The sequence below is a fragment of the Rhipicephalus sanguineus genome, chromosome 9 (genome assembly GCF_013339695.2).
Source record: "Rhipicephalus sanguineus isolate Rsan-2018 chromosome 9, BIME_Rsan_1.4, whole genome shotgun sequence".
Classification (NCBI taxonomy): domain Eukaryota; kingdom Metazoa; phylum Arthropoda; class Arachnida; order Ixodida; family Ixodidae; genus Rhipicephalus; species Rhipicephalus sanguineus.
The window spans coordinates 3,837,631-3,859,104 of record NC_051184.2 but is presented as its reverse complement, the minus strand read 5'-3'; the positions used below and the strand labels follow the sequence as shown (position 1 = coordinate 3,859,104).

At 47.8% G+C, this 21,474-nt stretch overlaps 1 protein-coding gene across 5 annotated transcripts in view; it reads left to right on the top strand.

The window, feature by feature from the left end:
* The window catches only part of LOC119404471 (uncharacterized), an 87,857-nt gene extending 68,891 nt beyond the window's left edge, over positions 1 to 18,966 (top strand). For all 5 annotated transcript variants that reach the window (XM_049418890.1, XM_049418888.1, XM_049418887.1 and 2 more), the window contains 2 exons: positions 10,561 to 10,641; positions 16,337 to 18,966. In XM_049418890.1, coding sequence (XP_049274847.1) covers positions 10,561 to 10,641; positions 16,337 to 16,694 — 439 coding nt within the window. In that variant the 3' untranslated portion in view covers positions 16,695 to 18,966. The remainder of the gene's footprint in view (positions 1 to 10,560; positions 10,642 to 16,336) is intronic.
* The last annotated feature ends 2,508 nt before the right edge of the window (positions 18,967 to 21,474 follow it).

Below are 21,474 nucleotides of genomic sequence, written 5' to 3'. Positions count from 1 at the left end.
ACTCCATCATATTGCGATTGCTGGCATATTAATTGGCAAACCCTTGTACATGCTTACATATCTTTGTTGTTGTTGTTTTTTTTCGCAATTGCTTAGATTGAACATTGCCGTTGTAACTGTTGTTCACACTTCAGGTTTTTGTAACTGTCGGACATGCTTAGATGAAACATTCTGTGTGTGATACCATCTGCTATGGTCTCCATGTGAGACTGAGAGTATTGCAAATAAATAAATAAATAAATAAATAAATAAATAAATAAATAATTTTCGCTTCAATAAACGTCACGAGCCAATAGATGTCCGATGTTCAAATTTACACTCTACTCAGCTTTCAGTTGCGTTTCTTTTTTTTTAATTAATTGAGTAAATATGGTGTTTTCCCCCATCGTTTCAAATGCCGATTGCTTAGTTGGTGGCCAATGACTTGACGGTTGTAAGCGCTACAGTACAGTAGCGTAAAGTGGTTTTAGTTCATATTTCGCGGGCTTTTTTTAAACGATGGGAAAAGATAAGCAGCATGTAAGTTGCCACAAGAAATTATATCGGTCGTTTGGGAATGCCCTACAACGTAACGAAAGGTACTTGGCCCTAAAGTGAATATTGAAAAGAAAAAAGCATGCCCCGCCACGGTGGTTTAGTGGTTATGGCGCTCGGCTGCTGACCCGAAGGTCGCGGGATCGAATCCCGGCCGCGGCGGCTGCATTTTCGATGGAGGCGAAAATGTTTGAGGCCCGTGTACTTAGATTTAGGTGCACGTTAAAGAACCCCAGGTGGTCGAAATTTTCGGAGCCCTCCACTACGGCGTCTCTCATAATCATATCGTGGTTTTGGGACGTTAAACCCCAGATATTATTAAAAGAAAAAGTATAAACGGCCTTAGTTACTTGACTAATTAAGCCCAACCGTGGCTTAGCCAGGGCCGAATTTTTCCAGTTGTGCATGTGTATGTATACACGCACACATACAAACGCACGCACGAACATACATAAAGTATGGTCGAACCCCCCCGCCCCACCAGCCGGAAAAAATTGCTGGCTACGCTAGTAAAGCGCAATTAAATTACCCTGACGAGCGCCACATGACGGCAAACCATATGTCGCTGGTTTCAGTCGGGTGCGGTTAACCACATCTTTAAAATATTTTCTTCTATAGTTACGTGAAACACCGTTTATAATGTATATCGGGAAGTAAAAGATGTCGCAGGTCAGTGCTACGATGAAGCAGGTCAGTGCTATTTCCGTTTCCTGCACATAGATAACTCGCTTTCACTCAAACACGAGTTCAACATAATCTATTCGTTAAAGGCCAACTCCGGCGATTTTTCGGCCATGTCAAAGTAATGGTGCTTTTATGTTCCTGGGACGCTCCTGTTACGGGCCCGATAGCAGAAATACTCGGCAAATTGGAGAATAATTTTAAATAAGCAAAAAAGCGCAACACCGAAACCGAAACCCAACCGAGTGTACTGTCTGCGTATGACGTAGACGTTGTTACGAACGAACCGGAAGTCGTGCAAGGCATGCCGGTCACGCCGGCGCGGAGTATGAAAACTGTGACAGCCGGGACGACCAGCGAAGCGCCGGCCAAACCAACGCTGTCTGTCGCCTTGTGCACAGCAGACGCTCGCTGTAGCGGCCTAAGCGCCGAAGTTAGCGGTGCCCTCGGCTGCGTCACTTCCGCCGCCTTGCCAACACTGACGTCACAGACGCAATGTTGCCAATAATTGTGGGAAGCCATGAGGGCGTTTGCAGACAATCTTTAAAATTCATTTGCAAACAATCTGCGCATGTCTCAAGCCTGTAATTTGGCATAAATGACGGAAACGTGCAAAGGAACGTACCCAGCGAATTTCACTGAGATCCATCGAACTCGAAAAATCGCCGGAGTTGGCCTTTAAAGTGTCCGCGCCCTCTTTCGAGCAGTGGCCTAACCACTCACTAAACGAATTGCTCGGAAAAATACACGCTTATCTCCGTTCTTGTTAACCTTGCTGCCGCATGGCCTCTTTCAGCGCTGTGCCTTGTTTTCAAGCCCAACAAGGCGAAGCTTTGACTGCTTGGTTGTTTACAATTAAACTGCAAACACCGCAAAATACAAGGACGACGAAATACACGCAGCACTCCGTGTGTATTTTTGTCCCTCTTTTCTCTGTCCTTGTACTTGGCGCCACAGTTTAAAACTGGTATTGAAGTAAGGTCTTCCCGAAGGCCTTCTATAACTCGAATGTGATGACGGCGATAGTTTTTTTTTTTTTTTTTTTTTACGAATTTAACCGGCGTACTCACTAGAATATTTTCAAAATTTTCAATTTTGCATGTGTATATATACACGCACACATACAAACGCACGCACGAACATACATAAAGTATGGTTGAACCCCCCCCCCCCCCCCTTCCGAAAAAAATTTCTGGCTACGCCCCTGGGAGCCGCGCGCAACTCTCAAAAACGACGACACATTGCAGACTACCGATAGCAGCGCCGCAGGTGGATTGACCCTGTTTGGGCTTCACTTTCTGTACATTGGTGCAGCGGCCGTTCCGAGCACTCCCCTGTTCTAGTACACTCTAGCGGTTCTCACTATTTTACCGGCATCACTGTTGCCAGAGCCAAGGTCGACAGCAACGTGCCGCTTTACCAAAGACGTCGTGCGTGACGTTTCTGCTTAGACCACGTGACTCAGAGCCGTTGAAGTGCAAATAGGCACTCCCTGTTCTCTTAGCATGTATTTCAGGCTGCGGCCTGTCTGCAGCTGATATGTGAAGTTGCTGTTCGGGCGAGTTGGTGCTCGCTCCATAACTGCAGCGCGACGCGTAAACGAAAAGAAAACACGACAAACACTTTATTTGCAGCCTTTTAATTTAATAATAATAATCATCATCACCAGTCTGACTGTGCCCACAGTAGGGCAAAGGCCTCTCCCATGTTCCGCCAATCAACCCGTCCTGTACTTGCTGCCACGTTATACCCGCAAACTTCCTGACCCCATCTGCCCATTTAACTTTCTGTCTCCCCCTCGCGCGCTCGCCTTCTCTCGGAATCCAGTCGGTTACTCCTAATGACCAGTGGTTATCCTGCTTGCGCGCCACATGCCCTGCCCATTTAACTTAATATCTTCATGTAACCAATAACAAGTGGTCTCGGCGCAGTTTCCAACTGTGGGGCCTTTTTCTGTACGACTTACCCCGCATTTACAAGTGTTATTTGGAAATAATAAAACTGAACTTCAGCGAAGAGACATGAAAGCACTTTCCTTTCTCTTTGTGTGTGTCGTGTTCTCTTAGCTTTGTAGCGGCCGTGCTGATTGATGCAGCAGTTAAGCCCGACATATTTTACATATATATGTGCCCCCCCCCTCCCCCCTTCTATGAAGGAAATCCGAGAGTACGGCGGCTTTTCAGGAATTCCTCCGAAAATTACACGTCGCCATGGTTCGTCAACCAAGCACTTTGAAGTATAGAGGTCGAATACCTGGCTCGCGCATAATATATATATTTCTTTTTTTTTCGTCAGGAGTTCATTGACTTGTATGCGGAGAACGCGACAGCTAATACGGGTGAACGGACGCCACTCAAAGTTGTCGCGTAGTCCTGCACGCAGCATCCTCGCCAGCGAGCTGTCACTCACGCATCGTGTCTTTTTGCGTCATATGCGAGGAACGGAGTCACGCGCCGTGGAGAAGCACAATTCCTGAACGAGCTTTTTTTAGTGGTTTGGCCGTGTTTCCGATGCTGCGAATGAAAAGCTCACTGAAAGGAACTCCAATGTCCGGACAGGATTTCCTGTCATTTCGGGAAGGGACATGGGTTCACAATACCAGCGCCCGATGCGAGGCCTCATCAGCGCCTGCGCACCAAAAGAGATCACAGCGATTCAGCGTGGGCTTCCGCGTTATCTTGTTCTACAGCTACGTGGCCTGAATCCAAATCATTCGTTCAAATTTGCGCTATAGTGGTCAGAACTGTAAGCAAATTTTTCATTTTTATCTTACGTTTTAGCGCAAGGAAACACGAGGACGCAAAAGAAGACATGAGGACACAGCGCTTTGCTAACAACCGATGTTTATATATAGCACGTGGTAACAGGTCAAATACCAAAGTACAAGAAGAAAGGAAGGGGTGTCAGAACCACCATCACACCACATATCGTTTTACGGCAACAGCGACACCACTATATACCGCGACAATCATTTCGCGTTGCCCCAATTCAATAAATTATTGACTGGATAGGAAGGCATGACCGTCGTTGTTGCCTGTAGCAACTGAAGTGTTGCGCTGCTGAGCACGTGGATGAAGGTCCAATTCTCGGCATGGAGGAAGGAAACAGTTGGGAGGCAGCGTTGCGGAATGAGAAAGAAAGAAAGAAAGAAAGAAAGAAAGAAAGAAAGAAAGAAAGAAAGAAAGAAAGAAAGAAAGAAAGAAAGAAAGAAAGAAAGAAAGAAAAGAAAGAAAGAAAGAAAGAAAGAAAGAAAGAAGCGTAGCACGTCAGCATGGAGGGGAAAAAACTAGGAGGGAGCGTCAAGTGACAATCTTGAAGCCCAGTCATTCAAAAAATGAAACAGGAGCATGCTGGGAATTGTGGCCAGAGCATGGAGCACCAGGGGGGAACGGCGTCGGAGGAGGTTGGCTTGTGGAAGCTAGGCGCTCGTCAATTTTCGTTTTGTCCAACGAACTACAGTGTACTAGAACGATATTACTCTAGTGAACTATACCACAAGCCCGGCAAAAAACGCCAGGCCTGCGCTGAAACCGCAGCACAGTCACAGCGAAAGCTGGAAGAGCGGCGTTTCTAGAGCCCGTTAAAGGACCCCTGACACCAAAATTGAAACCTCGAGATCTTTGTGTTGTTTGACTTTCCTGTATACGGGGGCACATCTGACCGATTATTAGTGACGAACGTTGCCTTTAAGATATCTTAATTTGGTTTTAAAGTAAGCGTGAGTGCTCACTTGAGTTGGCTGCACCTTGCGACATCCTGGTATGACGTAGATAGAGGCCCCGTGTGACGTTCCAAGTGTAAAGCAAGTATTGTGGACGTCACAGAAGGTTTGCGGGGCGCACGTGCACGACGACTGGCACCCGGCGAGGCCTATTGTTCCGCACCCCTCTGGCTCTGTTGTCGGGCTGCTCTCGAGGTAGTTTTCGTGAGGGGACACGCGCTTAACAGGTTTAACCCATACCGAGGCACCCACATACTTTCAATCTCTACCGCGCTCGGGGCGCCGATTTGAAAACCGCGCTGTCAACGTCACCACAACTTGAGTGGACGTGGTCTTTGACGCTCCCCCGCATGGGGCGCCAGTTTCTTGTGGTTTTTAGGCGGGCGTTTTGAAGTGATGCTAAAATGGTCACAATTAACTACGCTAGAATTAGTTGTACGATACGCTAGAGCATTTACGATTTAATTTAGAGATTACCAGACACAAAGCTACAAATTACAGCCAAAAAGTCACCAACAAAAATTTCGCTGTCAGGGGTCGCTCTCTTGGGGCCACAATACAAGTACACTAGAAAGGTACCCACTACGCCATAAATCACAATTTTTGTGAAGTTGGGAAGCACATACTAAGCCATTATTCGTCATTCTGCGGAGAAGCGAGGCACCAGCTACACGTCTGTAAGGCATTATGTGCACTTTGTTGACGCGACGACTGATGACGATGAAGAATTATGGCTCAGCCCTTTGTAAAGGGTTGGAATCTTTAAACGGCCCACCAGTTATGTAATTTGCATTGGGCGACGCCCGGTCGCTGTTTCCCTCTCCCGTCATGCTGTATAACATACGTTGACGTGGGAGAGAGACGGGGGGGGGGGGCGGGGGGCGGAGAACTTTACTTACTGAGACCCCGATGAAATTGATCATGCGCTTATGGGCTTCCTTGACAACCAATACAAGTGCACTTGCGAGGAACCCACTACGCTATAAATCATTGTAATTTTACTGAGACCCCGAGGAAGTGGATCATGCGCTTATGGGCTTCCTTGGCAACCAATACAAGTGCACTTGCGAGGAACCCACTACGCTATAAATCATTGTAATTTTTGAGAAGTAGGGCAGCACGCACCGTGCCATTTTTCGTCATTCTGCGGAGAGCGTTGGTACCTGCTAAACCCATGTAAGGCATTATGCTCACTTTGTTGATGCTCTGCCTGATGACGATGAAGAATTATGGCAGAGTCCTTTGTAATGGGTTGGAAGCATTCAACAACGTACTCGTTGCGCAATTCGCATTGTGTGACGCCTGGTTAGAGAATTCGCGTTGTGCGACACTTGGTGCTTTATTTTACTCTTCTACCACGTTATATTGCATATGCTAATGTGGTTCCTTCCCGAAATGAAGCCTGTATAGCACCTCTTTGCATAGCAGTTTCAAGCACCGGCATGGCTCAGAGGTTGAATACTGGGCTCCCACGCAGAGGGCCCAGGTTCGAACCTCGTTACATCCCGGAATTTTTTTTCTTATTTCGTTTTTTTTTTTATTTCGAGCGATACTGGTTACGGACACCGGCGGCGGCGGCGGACAACTACGGCGCCAAAAACGGCCGCTGAAATGATCTCATAACAGCTTTCGCTGTAAAAAAGAAAATGAAACAGGAGCATCATGGGAAGTGTGACAACGAGCACGAGAAGGTTGGCTCGTGGACGCTAGGCGAGCTCCCTCCTATGTTGTTGTTGTTGTTGTTATTGTTGTTGTTTTTAAATGCGAAGCATTTCTTAGCGAACCTCTGGCACTTTGAGCGTTTCTTTCTTTCTATCTATCTATCTAGCCGCCTACGTCTGGGTGCTCTCATGATCGCCTCCTTAAGTTGGTGTAGACCAAAATTTGCATGGGAGGGTAAGAGGATTTGACGAATATGATTGCCGGGTCATGACATGAATAACGATAAAATCCTGTCGCGTACGTCGTCAAACCCTTTCCCACTAGACACGTGTGGCACATACCCGTTTACTACGGGCCGCGGTGTACGGGTATGCGCCACAGGCGATTGACAGTTTATATCTACCCAGGAACGGCGAGAACAGACGTTGGTAACTTAAATGCTAGAGCGTTAAGGAAAACCAACATCGGCAGCGTTGACTCAGCGAATGGAAATAATAAAAATTAGGATCCCAGCAGGAATCGAACCCAAGCATTTTGCGTGGCAATCAGGTATTCTACCACTGAGCCACGCCAGGTCTATAAACTGGCTTGGAAAAACAGCCTACGCAGGCGTACTATCGGTGCAACGTCAAATGTGGTTGTGGTGCTGGCTATGTAATTTTTACAAGACAGCAATAAACACTACATGATACTCCTACGATGTGTACTCCTACGATACAGGCGTCATATCAGATGAACGTCTGTAGTTCCAGTGTTGGCTCCTCTTTTATAGCAGTCTAATAAACATTACATTTGTATTCCTATGATTCAGGAAGCTATATTGGAGCATTGCTCGACCCCGGAGGAATACATTAACGAATGTTACATATGATATCCACATCACAGCACTGTAAAGTGCACTTCGTCCACCAGAACGACTCAGTGTCCTCTTCATTTCTTACGAGGCTGGGCGATGGCCTCATGCTGACCGAGGATGATGCCAGATTAATTGACAGCCGCTTTGTAGACTAGGCTACGTAGGCCACATACGCCCAGGTAGTCTACGAATACGACAAACACCGTCCACTGAAGTTTGTCTACGTAGCACTATCCATGGCTACCTGCCTCGACGGCCTCCTCACCAACACGAAGGGTGGCTTCAGGTTCGGACATGTCGCCGGCTCTGTCGACAGATAATTTGTTGACGAAATGACCGAGGCATCCACGAATTGCAACAGCCCTACTATACCACATACTTCACTACACATGGACCCCTCGTCACCACGATCACGATCGGATCCTATAACAAGTCATGACCAACTGCTGGTGCTCACTGATCACGGTGATGATGCCCTTGTTCAAGAACTGTCAAGAACTTCTTGCACACATGCACACGGGTTCGTGAAACGTGAGTGCGTTTTCGGGACACGTGTAAGCACTACATATCAGCTTACCGCTTCTGATTTTGGTAATACCCACGTTGCCATTGGCTGCGTTACCCAACCGTAAACAACTGGTTATATAACACATATGCGGCTCTTCAACATATATATGTGTGCGTGTAAAACATATACAAATCTTTAGCTTCATTTTGTAACGTGTCGCTCAGTAAAAAAAGTTACGCCACAGTCACCTACCCACCACATGCTTTGCATAACATCGACTCCCACGGTACGTGGGATCTGCCAATTTTTTTTTTTTTTTGCTATACGTTTCCAGTCACTGAAACATCTATAGTGCTCTATTTTTTGGAACTTTTGGCAACCTCCACGTTAACATTCGATATGTTATCACAAGATGAGAGACGTTCGCCTAAAGGATATGAAGCAACTTCAAAGAGTTTTCCTTTTAGATGATATCTAAAGTTTTCTACAAATTATAAACAGGAACTCTGGTGAAAAGTCAGCGGCCTAACCAAAACGAGTGTGGAGACTTTCCGGATAAGATAGCATTGCGGTGCGTTATTCCATTGGCTCTATCGGTGCAGTTTTTTCGATGTTGCCTGAATCTAGCAAATGTTACGTTGAATTGTTATTGATGTTAACCGTCTGTGATAATAAATTTTTCTAAACACATCTATCAATTCTTTTTGGTTATCTAGTTTAGAAGTGAGTGGTGTTGATGCCTTCCGAAGGCGCTGTCACACTCGGTTTTGAGCATTACGTGGGGAAAAACTGGATTTTCCAGCGTGGCCATACTGAGTTGTGAAAAAATTCACCGACGATGACGGTACTGCATAATGCGAATTCTGAGCTTAGTTTCTTGTTGGGGCAACGCCAACTGTGTTTGAAGTTTTGGCTATCCACAGTTGTAGCGTGTAACATTCGTTACATACTGCCACAGAAACGGCCAGCGCTCGAGTACTACGCACACCATTCTGTGCATTGCAGGAACCAAGCGAAACGCCGACAGCCCCATTGCGACAAGCGAAGCCAGCCGCATTTGAACGTGCCAGCCCTCCACGCGCTCTGACCGAAGGAAGGGCCAGCTTGGGCCAGCGCGCGTGACGGAGGAAGAAAGAGAGGTTAGCGGCCAGTGGCTCGTGATATCGACAGGAGGATTGGATTGGATAAACTTTTATTTGGTCCTCCAAAACACAGATCACTGTGTCGCGGGCCGTTCCCACGTGGGGGCCGAGGTGCCGAGCGGAATCAACTTTATTTACACATATGGTGCGGTCCTCAGGGTGGCTCCACGTGGGCAGCCACCCTTTCGGCCCAGGCAGCAATAGCGGGCTGAGTTTCCTTAATGGGAGTTCAGACTCCGCGTCCGCTCTCTTTCGTCCTCGTTCGCTCTATCGTTCGCCAACGGCGACACCGCTCAACACAGGAGCTGCGCTCTAAAAGATGCATGCTTCCAGGCTTCCCATGCATGCTGCATTTTCAAGGGAGGCGAAAATGTTTGAGACTCGTGTACTTAGATTTGGGTAGACGTCAAAGAACACCAGGTGGACGAAATTTCCGGAGCCCTCCACTACGGCGTCCCTCATGATCATATCGTGGTTTTGGGACGTTAAACCCCAGATATTATATTTATATCGAACCTTCTAGCGTTATCGCTGGTGCTCGCTGAAGCTCTCGAATAAACTTGCCTATTCGCGTCCCGCGCGTAGTCTTTACAGAATGATCTCAAACAACCGCGAAGCTTCCCAAACGTTGCGGCGTGGTCTGAGCCGAGCGTTGCTAACGGTTTTTGTAGGTGAAACCCGAATACATCAAAATAAAGCAATAAACGCGTGGCAATATGCACGTGCAAAATTGAAAAATTTCGGGGGGGAGGGGTCGAAGCTAGCCCCCCCCCCCCGGCTACACCAATGATCTCGCCCTATGTAATCGCGCTGCCCTATGGGTCGACACATGGCGGCCCGTTGTGCAAGCATGTCCTCGCTAGCGCGCTCCTATAAAAAGAGAGCGCGACGAGGTGGTGACCTGTGAATCATCCGAAACGGGGACAACGACACACCCACTGCGCGATGACAGACACTCGCCAGTGTCAGAGTGTCGCCCTTCCAAGATGGCCACGCCCACCGCCCGAACGAGATCCACGATGCACCTGCTTCAGCACGTTTACGTTAGAATAAACTTTCCATTGAAGTGATAAACACACGTGAAAATACGCTTCAGGCCCGTAGCCAGGAATTTTTTTCGGGGGGGGGGGGGGGGGGCGGGGGCACTTGCTGAAAGACTTTGCTTTTTGCGAAAAATGCCCATTTTCATTATTTTTGGTAAAACACCATGCATTAAAATTTCGGAGGGGGGGGCCACCCCCCCTGGCTACGGGCCTGATACGCTTACAGATTGCATAGTGCACGCATGACCGCAAGTAATAGGACGCATTCTTACAAGATGCAATTAGCAAGAAAAAATTTCGCGGCAACTGATTAGTGAGGCAATAAACTCCGATACTGATGTCACTCGATGATCACTTAGAGAAGTGCTTCAGGACCCCTTTAAGTCTTGTCACTTTTGGTTTCCTCTTTACAGGACGCAGACGTTGCCCGATGCCAGCACTGAGGAGGTGCACTGCCGCCGGTGCCGAGGTGTCTACAGGCGCCAGAGAGTGCGGTGAGCTGATTACACGTATTATATAAGCATTCTACGAATCCCCGGACGATCATGAAACTAATGAACTTCAAGCCTCTCCCGGCGTCGATAGCGACTGTGTTAAAGGTAGTCCCGACACGAAAATTTTCATTTTTTTTTTCGTCAAATGCCCTCAAGAGTCTAGCTGGTAAGCGTGCGTGCCCCTGAAAAAGTAATTACATTAAGTTTTTAAAAGCTAGTTTCGGTTCCTACTGTACCCTGACGTCACAATACGGTACGAGTTTGTCGTCACGTGCTTATGCAAGATATCGTGACGTTTCCACGGCAGCTGTTGTCGTGGTCTTTTAACAAGGCCCGACAAACTTTTAATTCATCGTATGCGTAGTATTTACAGTAGCAGCGAAAATGTGCTTATGGTCAGAACGGAAACCACCAATCACGACCCTCCGGCACGGATGACTGACAGGCGCGCCACACTACTGGGGGCGGAGCTTGTACTTATTCTTATACGGGGTTAAAATCTAAGAACAAATACAAGCTCCACCCCAGAAACTGCGGTGCGCCTGCCAATGATACGTGCAAGAGAGTCGTGCTAGGTAGTCTCCGATCAAACCATAAGTACGTTTTGGCTGCTATAGTGCAAGTGACACGCACATCAATAATTAAAAGTTCGTCGTCCCTACTTAAATAACACGCTTTCCCGAGAGCGATGTCCGAATCTTTGCTGAAATGTGCCAGGAAGTTCAAGTTTCTCGACCGAAAACCAGCAGAACGAACATGTGTCTATATGGGAATGTCACCTATCTGAATTACGCCACACGTCGGTTGACGTCAGAGAAATGAGAAAATGCAATTGGATGGGGCAGTCTATGCAAATCTTCTCTGGGTAGGACAGCAAAGGTTGTGGGCGGATCGAGCTTCCATTTATTTGAACATTGTGACAGACTAAGTTAAAACTGACTGTAATTCGCAAAGCCGCTGGGGTGCGTGTTTCGCTCCGGGCGCGTGCAAACAGAGGAGACGCGAAGGCGCGGTTCTTTCCGTCTCCCGGCATCCTGTCGCAACGCTTCCAGTGGACGACCGTATCGCGTTCGCTGTGACGCGGCCGCGGGGAGTGCACTGAACTGGGCGTGTTGTCGTCGAGTCAGACCCCAACGGTTGCAGGCTCTTTTCCTTTGAAGCCCTTTAGAACAAAGAAACGAGACGCCGGTCGAGGAAGAAACATCGTCGTCTAGGCTTCCGTCCGTGAGACCTCTCGCGTCACTGAAAGCCGCAGTGGGTGGAGTCGGCAGACACGAGTCTACACAAATGTTTGAAAGACGGGTCTTCCGGGTCTGTTCCACCCATTTTCAATGACGGCCGCATGATGACGTCGCGTGAGGATAGTTAATGAATGAATTCAATTACTCGCGTGCTTTAAGCACAGGCTAACATTGTCTATGTACTCTGTTATGACGTACATATTGGCTTAGGTGAGCCGTGATTGTCTTAGGTGAGACCTAATTCATTCAGTGCTCACCACAAACAAACAAGCATGCACTACAAATAATTCAGAACAGTAGCTCAAAGAATCACACGGACGGCGACAGATGAAGACGGACACCGTGTCTTCATCTATCGCCGTCCTTGTAATTATTTGCGCTGTATCATCAGTCTGTCCTTTTGTACCACAAGTAACTATATGTGCGGATAGAGTTCAGGACAACGCAGCGTGCGAGGGAACGCAAAATGGTAGGCGTAAGGTTAAAATATCGTAAGACAGGAATGGGTCAGGCAAAAAATTGGCCGCGTATCTGCGTGCTTCGCTGCAAATGTCGTCTAAAGACGATAGAAGAGGCGCTGCGTGAGATATGGACGCCATCTGGCAATACGTCGGGAAACATGAGTGCTGTGTTGCGGGCTGGTAGTCCCGGCGCAGCAGCAGGCGAAGACCCGCGGTGACCAACGCGACCGGCGGGGACGCCAGCCCGCCCGAACACGCGGTTTGGCTCGAAGCGCTGAAGCAGAAAAAACTTCCGCACTGAACGAGTACTCTCCACACACTCTTTTCACGTCGCCTGGGTAAAACAGGAATGCTAGAGCGGCGCCCCATGGCATTCATACAATGCAATACAGAACCGAAACCGAAACACAACAATGAGCTCATGCAGAGGGCACGGAGGAAGTCAAGTTTCAGCGCAGTCGCATTTTCACTGCAGCTTAAGAAACTAGGGTCTTTAAAATTGCGTATAAATGTATTTTCTATTAAAGGAACACACCACCTAATACTTACCTAATGATGTTGCGCCTCAGATATGCGTAATATTTACTTTTTGATCGACAACGTTCACAAGTATGAACAGTCGTACCAGTTCAAGATGGCTGGCCCTTGGGCAAGTGGTTCAACTTTGGCCGAGTAGCTGACTCGAGGGACGTGCCGACAAACAGAAAGACAGACCAAAATTTCTCCGTTTAAGTATTCCAAGAAAGACTATCGTCTTTAAAAACAGGTGTGGTTGACATTTCACTCGATATTAAGCCAAAGAAGTGGACCTGGGTTGGCCACGTAATGCGTAAGGAAGGCAAAAGGTGGTCAATAAGAGCTACATGCTGACTACGAAGACATGGGAAAGGCCGAGGACGGCAGCGAGTTAGATGGAGCGATGAAATCAATAAAACCAGAAACAGCTCGAACAACGGGACAGGGACGGTCTAAGCGCTTAGTCCGTCTCGGTCCTGTTGTCCTGTGGTTCGCGCTATTTCTCGTTTCCTATGGACATGTACCAACCTTCCCAAGTGAGCGCTCTAGTCAAATTAAGAAGTTCGCAGGGATGAAACGAAGTCTGCTCGCGCAAGAAAGACTGCCGATTGGAGGTCGTTAGGAGAATCCTCTGTCCTGCAGTAGACATAAAAATCCTATTAGAATGATGATGATGGACGGCGATTTGGGCTGGTTGGTTAAAGTACATTTTCTTTTAGTGTTTACAGCGCAAGCACGTAAGTGCTGAAGGAAACGGCGACACAGTGAAGAATGTAAGGCAAAGAGGGCCTCCCTAATATGCACATGTGTATCGTGAACAATAAATCAGTTGGTATTCGGCGCATACCATACTTACGAGCATGCAGCGGTTGGCGCTATAGTTAATGTCGGCTAAACGAACGGTGACGCGCTAATCTTGGCTAAATGATTTCCAATGTCTGCTAGTGTTGGCTGAATAACGGCTAATGTTGCTATATGACGGAAACTCAAGCAGCGCGAAGTCAAACGCAGAAAAGAGGAAGGAAAGGCCGACAAAAAACAGAAGCGCTGTAACTGGAAAGAGAGAGAAAGAAATCCGATGCGGAAAGGCAGGGATGTTAAACGGATAAATATCCGGTTTGCTACCCTTCAATGGTGAAGGGATAAGGGGAGACAGAAGAGTAAGGAAAAGAAGAATGAGAGAGAGCTGTAACTAGCTTGATCACTGAAGCGCACCGTGCACCTACAGAAAGCAAAGGATGATTGCATCAGCCATGCATCGATGGTGCTAACGGAGATAGAGAAATAGACACATCAGTACAATCGAGTGAGAAGAAAAAGAAAGTGGCTCTCGGCTTTGTGTCATCTTAGGCAAATACATAATGGACAGTGTGACCTTTTAAATATAAGGTCAATGAGCCTTTCTCACGATGCCACGGCGCATGCGCTCTTTTCCCCTAGCGGAAGCGTTGCGAAACGCCTCTTGCATGCTTTCGGATCCTTTCGTTCTGGCGCTACCGGTTGACCCAGCCCTTATCAAAACGGCAAATGTTATAGAAGCACGGGGAAATGAAAAAGTTGGATTGCGGCGAAAACGAAATCTTATCGGCTGCGCCCACACATACGCGCCACGCACGCTCACAGTCGGCGGGGGTCATCTATAACTATTGTCTCGATGAAGCACGCGACCGGTGGCGGGGAGGTAATTGTTCTTTCGTAATCACGAAACTTCTTTTGTTGCCCCTCCCGGCCGCTTCATGCCGCGGTCACACGTCACTTTTACGCCGGTTTCCTTTCCTGTTATTTAACCTTGGGGCGTATACGGGACAGTCTCGCGCATGGTGTGCAGGTGGCGTCGCGCAATCCCATTGTGAGTGCGAATTATTATAGAAACACCGGAGTTCCCGCTGTCTCGTCATAAGCGAGCTCTTCTTCTTGTTCTTCTCGGATACACTATTGTCTACGCCGCCGTTTCAGACGTTGTTGCGAAAGGACGACATTCGTTCGCTGCTCGGCGAGACTCTCGAAGCGTACACGACGTCCGACCTTATTATAGCGTGGCCGAGAAAAACGCGAGGCTAAACGTATCATACGGTATACGAAAGGCGCGGCAGCATACCACTGCTGGAAATCACTATTTTAATTTGAATTGTGCTTTATATACTTGAATATGTCATCATTGGTGCGTGCGTCCGTGTGTTGGGGGGGGGGGGGGTACGTACACGCGCACATAGAAACATACGCGTGTGTGTTTGTGTGCACACACCTTGAGGGGTCCGAACCTCACCCTCCCCCCTTACGCATAAAATCCTCGCTATACGCTATAGGGTTTACGATTGGGCTGGTTGGAACAGCATATGGTGGATTGCTTCTGTACTTACTGTTGCGGTAGCAATTATATGGACACACTCACGGTGGGTTTTTAGCGTCGCCATCGTGCTCCACATTGCCACGCCCGCTTCCTGTTTTATTTTGATGTATTCGGGTTTGAACAGCAAGGACGGTTAGCAACGCTTCTCGAACCACGCCGCAGTGTTCGAGAAGCTTCGCGATTGTAGTAGATCACTTTGTTAAGATTGCGCGCAACACGCGCATAGTCTAGATTATTCCAGAGCTTGCGCGACCACCAGTGATAAGACTGGAAAGTTCGATGCGTGATGTACAAAAGACGGCGCGTCCCAGCCATGAGCAGTTTTATCGACAGCCGACGCCCTGTTCGCCGCTATCAGTGTACAGCGTGTATTGCTGTAGTTTGAGTTTTCATTTCCCGGCCACAAGTTCGGCCAAATAAAGAGTTTCATCCTGAACACGCCGACTCCTCGTCGACGTCACGACCACGTGTCAATATGGTGGTGTGGCACGTACAATCCCAGATATTAATAACATTATTAAAAATTTTGCGGGGGTGTCATTACGTCACACTTGACGTTTCTGTTCAGGTCACGTGACCTCGAACTGTTGAGATGCAAATGGACTCTCCCGTGACAAATAAGGCAAGTTTGACATTCATACGCTGACAGCGAAAAGCACTAAACTTCTTCGCATACATCGAATCCACTGGTTTCCTGGGCATTTTTTCATTCTTCAATCAAAAAAGTGTGTGTTGTGCCCATAAGCGTTCCTTTCTTCTTTTATTTATTTATTTTTCATAGTTTACGTTATATGTCTAGACTACATTCATCGCCTCGGGCAGCTATACAAGACCTGCATCTTAGTCTCTCTTTTTTTTACATGTCTTTTTGCCCACACACTTCTGGGGGTTCTTTCTCCCTCCTCCCCTATCCCTACAGAATAGCGAGTAGGCGAATATACGCTGGCTAATCATTCTGCTTTCAATAAAGGGCCCTCTCCCTCCCTCCCTCTCAATGATGTCAAGAGTAGTATACAGCGCCTCAACGAGTAACAGTAACAATACAGTTCAGAGCCTTTTCCGCTTGATATTTGACAGTGTATACTTTTGTCCATTCATTTCACGCCCGTCTCTTGCTTTGTACGCAGAGACGACGAACTCTCGCAGCTGGACGCAAAGCCCCGTCCCAGCCTCGCCGTAGCAGTGGCCCACAAGACCGACAGTGCCGGCGCGGGCGGGTACCCCGAGAAGCCCGCCTCCTGGACCAGCCGCGCGCTCGAGCCCGCGCTGGTCGTGGCCTCCGAGATCCTCCAGTACCCGTGGGGCGCCGACGCGCTCATCCTGGTCGGCATTGTCCTGCTGGCCTCACTCCTGGTCGTCCTCTACTACGCGGTCGCCGTCGTGCTGCCCATCATGGTCCTGGCCGTCATCCTGGCCATGATCAACTCGGCACTCTTCGAGAACAGCCGCTTCCTCCATGTCCTCCGGAGACTAGGGCTCACGTGACGCCTCTCATGACGTCATGGGGCCCCATCTTGTTTGTGAAACTGCCTTCGCCCTAATTACTGACAAATTTTAACGTATCTTAACACATACTACCATAGGCGTGTGCATTGTTCCCCATCATGGGGGGCAATGTTTCAACTCCGTCGTTAGGATGTCACAGATCAAACTCTAGGTCAGCATCGTTATCATGCGTATGGCAGAGTTGTGCGTTGTAAGCGTATACCTTCATTGGCGATAATGAATACCTGGCTGGTGCTGTTTCCTCCTGATTTCAATTAAGACTCCGAGCGTCTCAATGCGACGTTAATGTTCGCTAAAAGCGGTGTCCCGCAAAATTCGCCGTCCTTGAATGAGGCTTTTTGCGTCATAGTGCCGTTGCCTCCGTGATCAGTTAGTTGTGCTGATCAGTGTCGTTAGATGTACTGTTGCCTCCACGAGCAGTTCCGGCAGCGCGACGGCGTGCTGCCGGAGCTGCTCGTGGAGGCAACAGTACATCTAACAACACTGATCAGCACAACTAACTGATCACGGAGGCAACGGCGCTGCCGGAGCTGCTTGCGGAGGCAACAGTACAACTAACTATGCCAATAGACTTCAAACACTGCTGAGAGCGCCCGCTTCATGCTGCAGATCAGGAACTATGCGTGATCGATCTTTGCAGCGCTCCCTCAGAAGATAATAACAAGCCAGCCAACAAGTCAAGGGGAGACTAACCATGCACGTTTCGTTGCGTTCAGCACAATGTCGCGCACGCAGTGCCATGACTAAACTAACAATGACACAACAACGTCACTGCTTGTTGGAACAATCTGTGCGAGGTCTTTTCACTTAAGCGTCGACAGCGGCGTCGGCCGCACGCTACGTTGTCTTTCAATATACGATTTTGATACACACCCTTATATATTAGAGTGGGGTTGCACAATGCTAGATTCTGGCACACTGCATGTGTTCCTTGCGCGTATCTTTGCTTTATTATTTTCTCTACGATCGATATACGTTATCGAGACAATGTTCTGTGATCACCTTGACACTTTGGAGAGAAGCTCGAAGTCGCTTTTTGTCGCATTTTTCACCAAATAACGCCTTTCTTTCACTGTGTACCGTACCAAGTGGTAAACTTCGCTCGCGCAATTTCTATTCTGTGTCGTTTGCACCTATAGGGTTCCATACTATACACTAGAGGGAAATATGGCGCTAGTGCCTATGAGAGCTACAGCGCAGTGGCGCTTCAGTCAGCATGGGAATCATGGGTAGTACATCGATTGGCCTAAGCTTCGCTCTTTCGGCTCCGTGTGGCCGGCAGCTGCTCTGTCGCAAGACGAAGTTCAGCAAAAGTTCAGCGGTACTACTTCGTCACCTTGACCCTTTTATGCTCGCCAATTCAAATCAGCTCACGAGATTCACAACGAGTCATTATTTTATGCGAAACAAAAGCCGAAACAACAGTAAACAAAGCCACAAGCGCGTTCGAAGCCGCAAGCACAAAGGCTAGGCAAATCCATGTACTACCCGTCATTCCCATGGTGGCTGAACGATCGCAGCGCCACAGTTCCCTCTAGCAAATATTGTAGGCAACTCTACAGTTTGTCCATCTTGTATACGTCATCGTGCCGTAAACGCATCGGTTTTTATATGTGAAGCATCTCATAGCGGAGTTCAATCCGGTGGTGGTGGTGGTGTGCGGCGTGACCACCCTTACTGCGCATGCGCAAACCGTCTCCACTTCCCCTCCCCATTCCCTCTCTCCCCTTTACTTCTCCACATCACCGCTCCCCTTCCCTTTTCCCTCTCATTTCCCTTTCCCATCCCCCTCTCCACTCCTCCTCTCCCTCTCCACTTCCCCTCCCATTCCCCTCTCTATTCCCCCTCTCCACTTCCCCTCTCCCCTTTCTCCCTCTCCACTCCACCTCTGAAACGCGGGCTCTACATGCCGAAACACTGCTTCGCATCGCCTCATGGTCCCCTTTAGCGGGAGATGGTGTGATTTTTTTACTACACGCTCAGACTGGCGTAAAACGTGTTGACGCGTCGGTCACATTCCTACCAGGGTTCCACTGTCCATTGGTTTGTGTAAACTGTGCGCCTGCACGATAGTGGGCTGTGGTCTTTGTGTGTGCCAATAAAGAAGCCAAACTTACGTAGAATTGTGTGCAATGAAGCTTCGGCCATCCTTATTAACTTTCTATGTGTGTTCGACTGTCGTTGTCATGTCTCTTTTTACTACGCACTGTGTTCGCAAGAAAAATAAAGCGAGATGCACTCCTGAGATGCATTCTGCCTTGTGTGAGTCTGTGTGTCCCTTTTATGGAGGCTTTGCGGCAGCGCATCTTCACGAAAGATAAGTTGAGAAATAAACCTTAAATTTTCCTTTTTTTTTTTACTCGATTACTGCAAGAATAATCCTCCGCGGACAACAAGAAGCCGAGCAATGTCAAATCGAACCGCGGCGGCTGCATTTTCGATGGAGGCGAAAATGTTTGAGGCCCGTGTACTTAGATTTAGGTGCACGTTAAAGAACCCCAGGTGGTCGAAATTTCCGGTGCCCTCCACTACGGCGTCTCTCATAATCATATCGTGGTTTTGGGACGCTAAACCCCAGATATTATAATGTCAAATCGAAGGCCTGTGTGAACGCTTAAATTAGCATCCACGAGGAAGCTTTCTTTCTGATAAATGTTCAAGTTTAATTCGAAGCTTCGTAAGACAAACATGTGGAGAACATGTCGCATTTACAATCTTTCCTGCACCAAGTACGTAAGTGAGCTCTCGCGAACCTAATTAGACGGAAGAATTTCAAACAAACCAAAAATGAAGTTATACGAAGGTATACCAAATAATTTGAAATGATACAAAGCACGCATTTTCGAAATGTTCAGGCGAAAGTTAAGGGACAAGTTTCTATGAGGCGTATTCGCAGTAGTCAAGGCGCGTGGCCACGGGAGGACACACAGACAGCTTACTCTCTTCAGTACAGCGTGCGTGATACATGCACACATTAATATCAGGGATGAAAAAAAAAACTAGAGGGGGTGGGGGCGTGAATGATCGCAGAGGCTAATGCTTTGCGAGGGCCGCAATGGCCAAACGTTGCTGTACCGCAAAACAGGAGTAAAACGGGGAGAAAGCTTAAAGGGGCCCTGCAACACTTTTTCAGCATAGTCACAAAACGCTGCCGATCTGTAGTCGAGGCTCCTGAGAACACGCGAGCCGTACATTATAGTGCATCACGCGACCTGGAATTTACAATTAATTTCCAAGGTCAGCTAGAAATCGTTCCCTCTTCTTTCTGCAAATGATGCCATATACCGAAATGACTTCGTCATATACCCAAATTCACGGCCATTGGCTGATTTGAGCATCGTGCACTGCGTAGTTACCGAGGCCGCCGCGGGAGGCCGCCACGTGCCCGCTCGCGATCACACTAGAAGTAAGCCGCGCGTTCGAACAAAAAAAAAAGGAGCTGAAGTTAATGACGCGCGCGTGACGTAACTTCTTTCCCCCGTGCCATCCCTCCCTGCTTAGCTTCCAGCGCGCTCGTCGCGACGAGAGAATAGAGAGAGCAATTACACCGTGCGACAAATCTCCAACTCCGCACGTACTTGACGTATTCTAAAAATCGTTTCGGCGGTCGATTCGGGAAACAATTAACTCATTTATTGAAGTCATTCGATGGTTACTTGGAAAAGTGTTGCAGGGCCAATTTAATCATTTAAAGGGTACTGACACAAAAATGTTCATTTATTATTATTATTATTTTGCGTCAAATGAAAGGCCGAGCCCTCAGAGACCAGAAAATGCACTAATATGCGTGAATGCGCCATGAAAATGTATGTTTTTCAAAGCTAGTTTCGTTTGTTGCATTACCCTGACGTCACAACACGGTGTGAGCTCATCGTCACGTGCTCGCACAAGATGTCGTGACGTTTTCACGGCTCCGTGGCTCCGTTGGTGACGCACAAGCCGCCATTTGGAATGTTTTTGGTGACGCACAAGCGATCATTTTAAATGTTTTGGTACCTGACGTCGTCACAACTACTCATACATCTGTCAGATGTTGAATAAAAATTGAATTGAATTGAATTGAATTGAATACTGGTGCGTGAAGACACCAGCATGTCAGTAGGTGCGCCATGCGAAAATCGACTTGAATGTCAAAATAAAACATCTTATCAGAGTTTACTGAGCTTTACACTTGCGCAGAGCCGTCTCTGAACACAGGACAACTTGTATGGCAGAGTAAACTCGCCTTCGAAAATTCGTGACTGTACCCAAGTGAACCCCGCAATTACATCGTGCTTGAAGGGCCCGATTTAATACAGAACAGCGGTTTGTCGAAATGTTACAAGCGCCGCGCTTCGGTCATGAGCGCGGGGCTTCTTCGGACTTAAGTTGCATCCGCCTATAGTTATTGTTGAAGGTCGCGAAAGGTTGGATTTTTCATGGCAATTATATATAATATCTATATTCAGAAAAATTTGAATGACTTAAAATACTCTATATTTACTACAGGAAAGCTGCGGTTAACTGTCCCTGAAAGAATTTGGTGTTGTCGGGGTACACACCATTGTATCTTTAGAAAAAAAAAGCACGACGATTTCTAGTACCGCGTACTCCACCATATGAAATGGAAGAGCGCAAAGCTGTCCTTATTGGTGCGAATAGGTGTTTAGAAATTTTTGTTATATCACATCAAAAACTTGAAGAACGCTTGAGCATCGCCTTCGAGAGTTGAAAGCGATAGCGTAATCGGACCCTGCTCGCACCGCCTTCTCCATCGCTG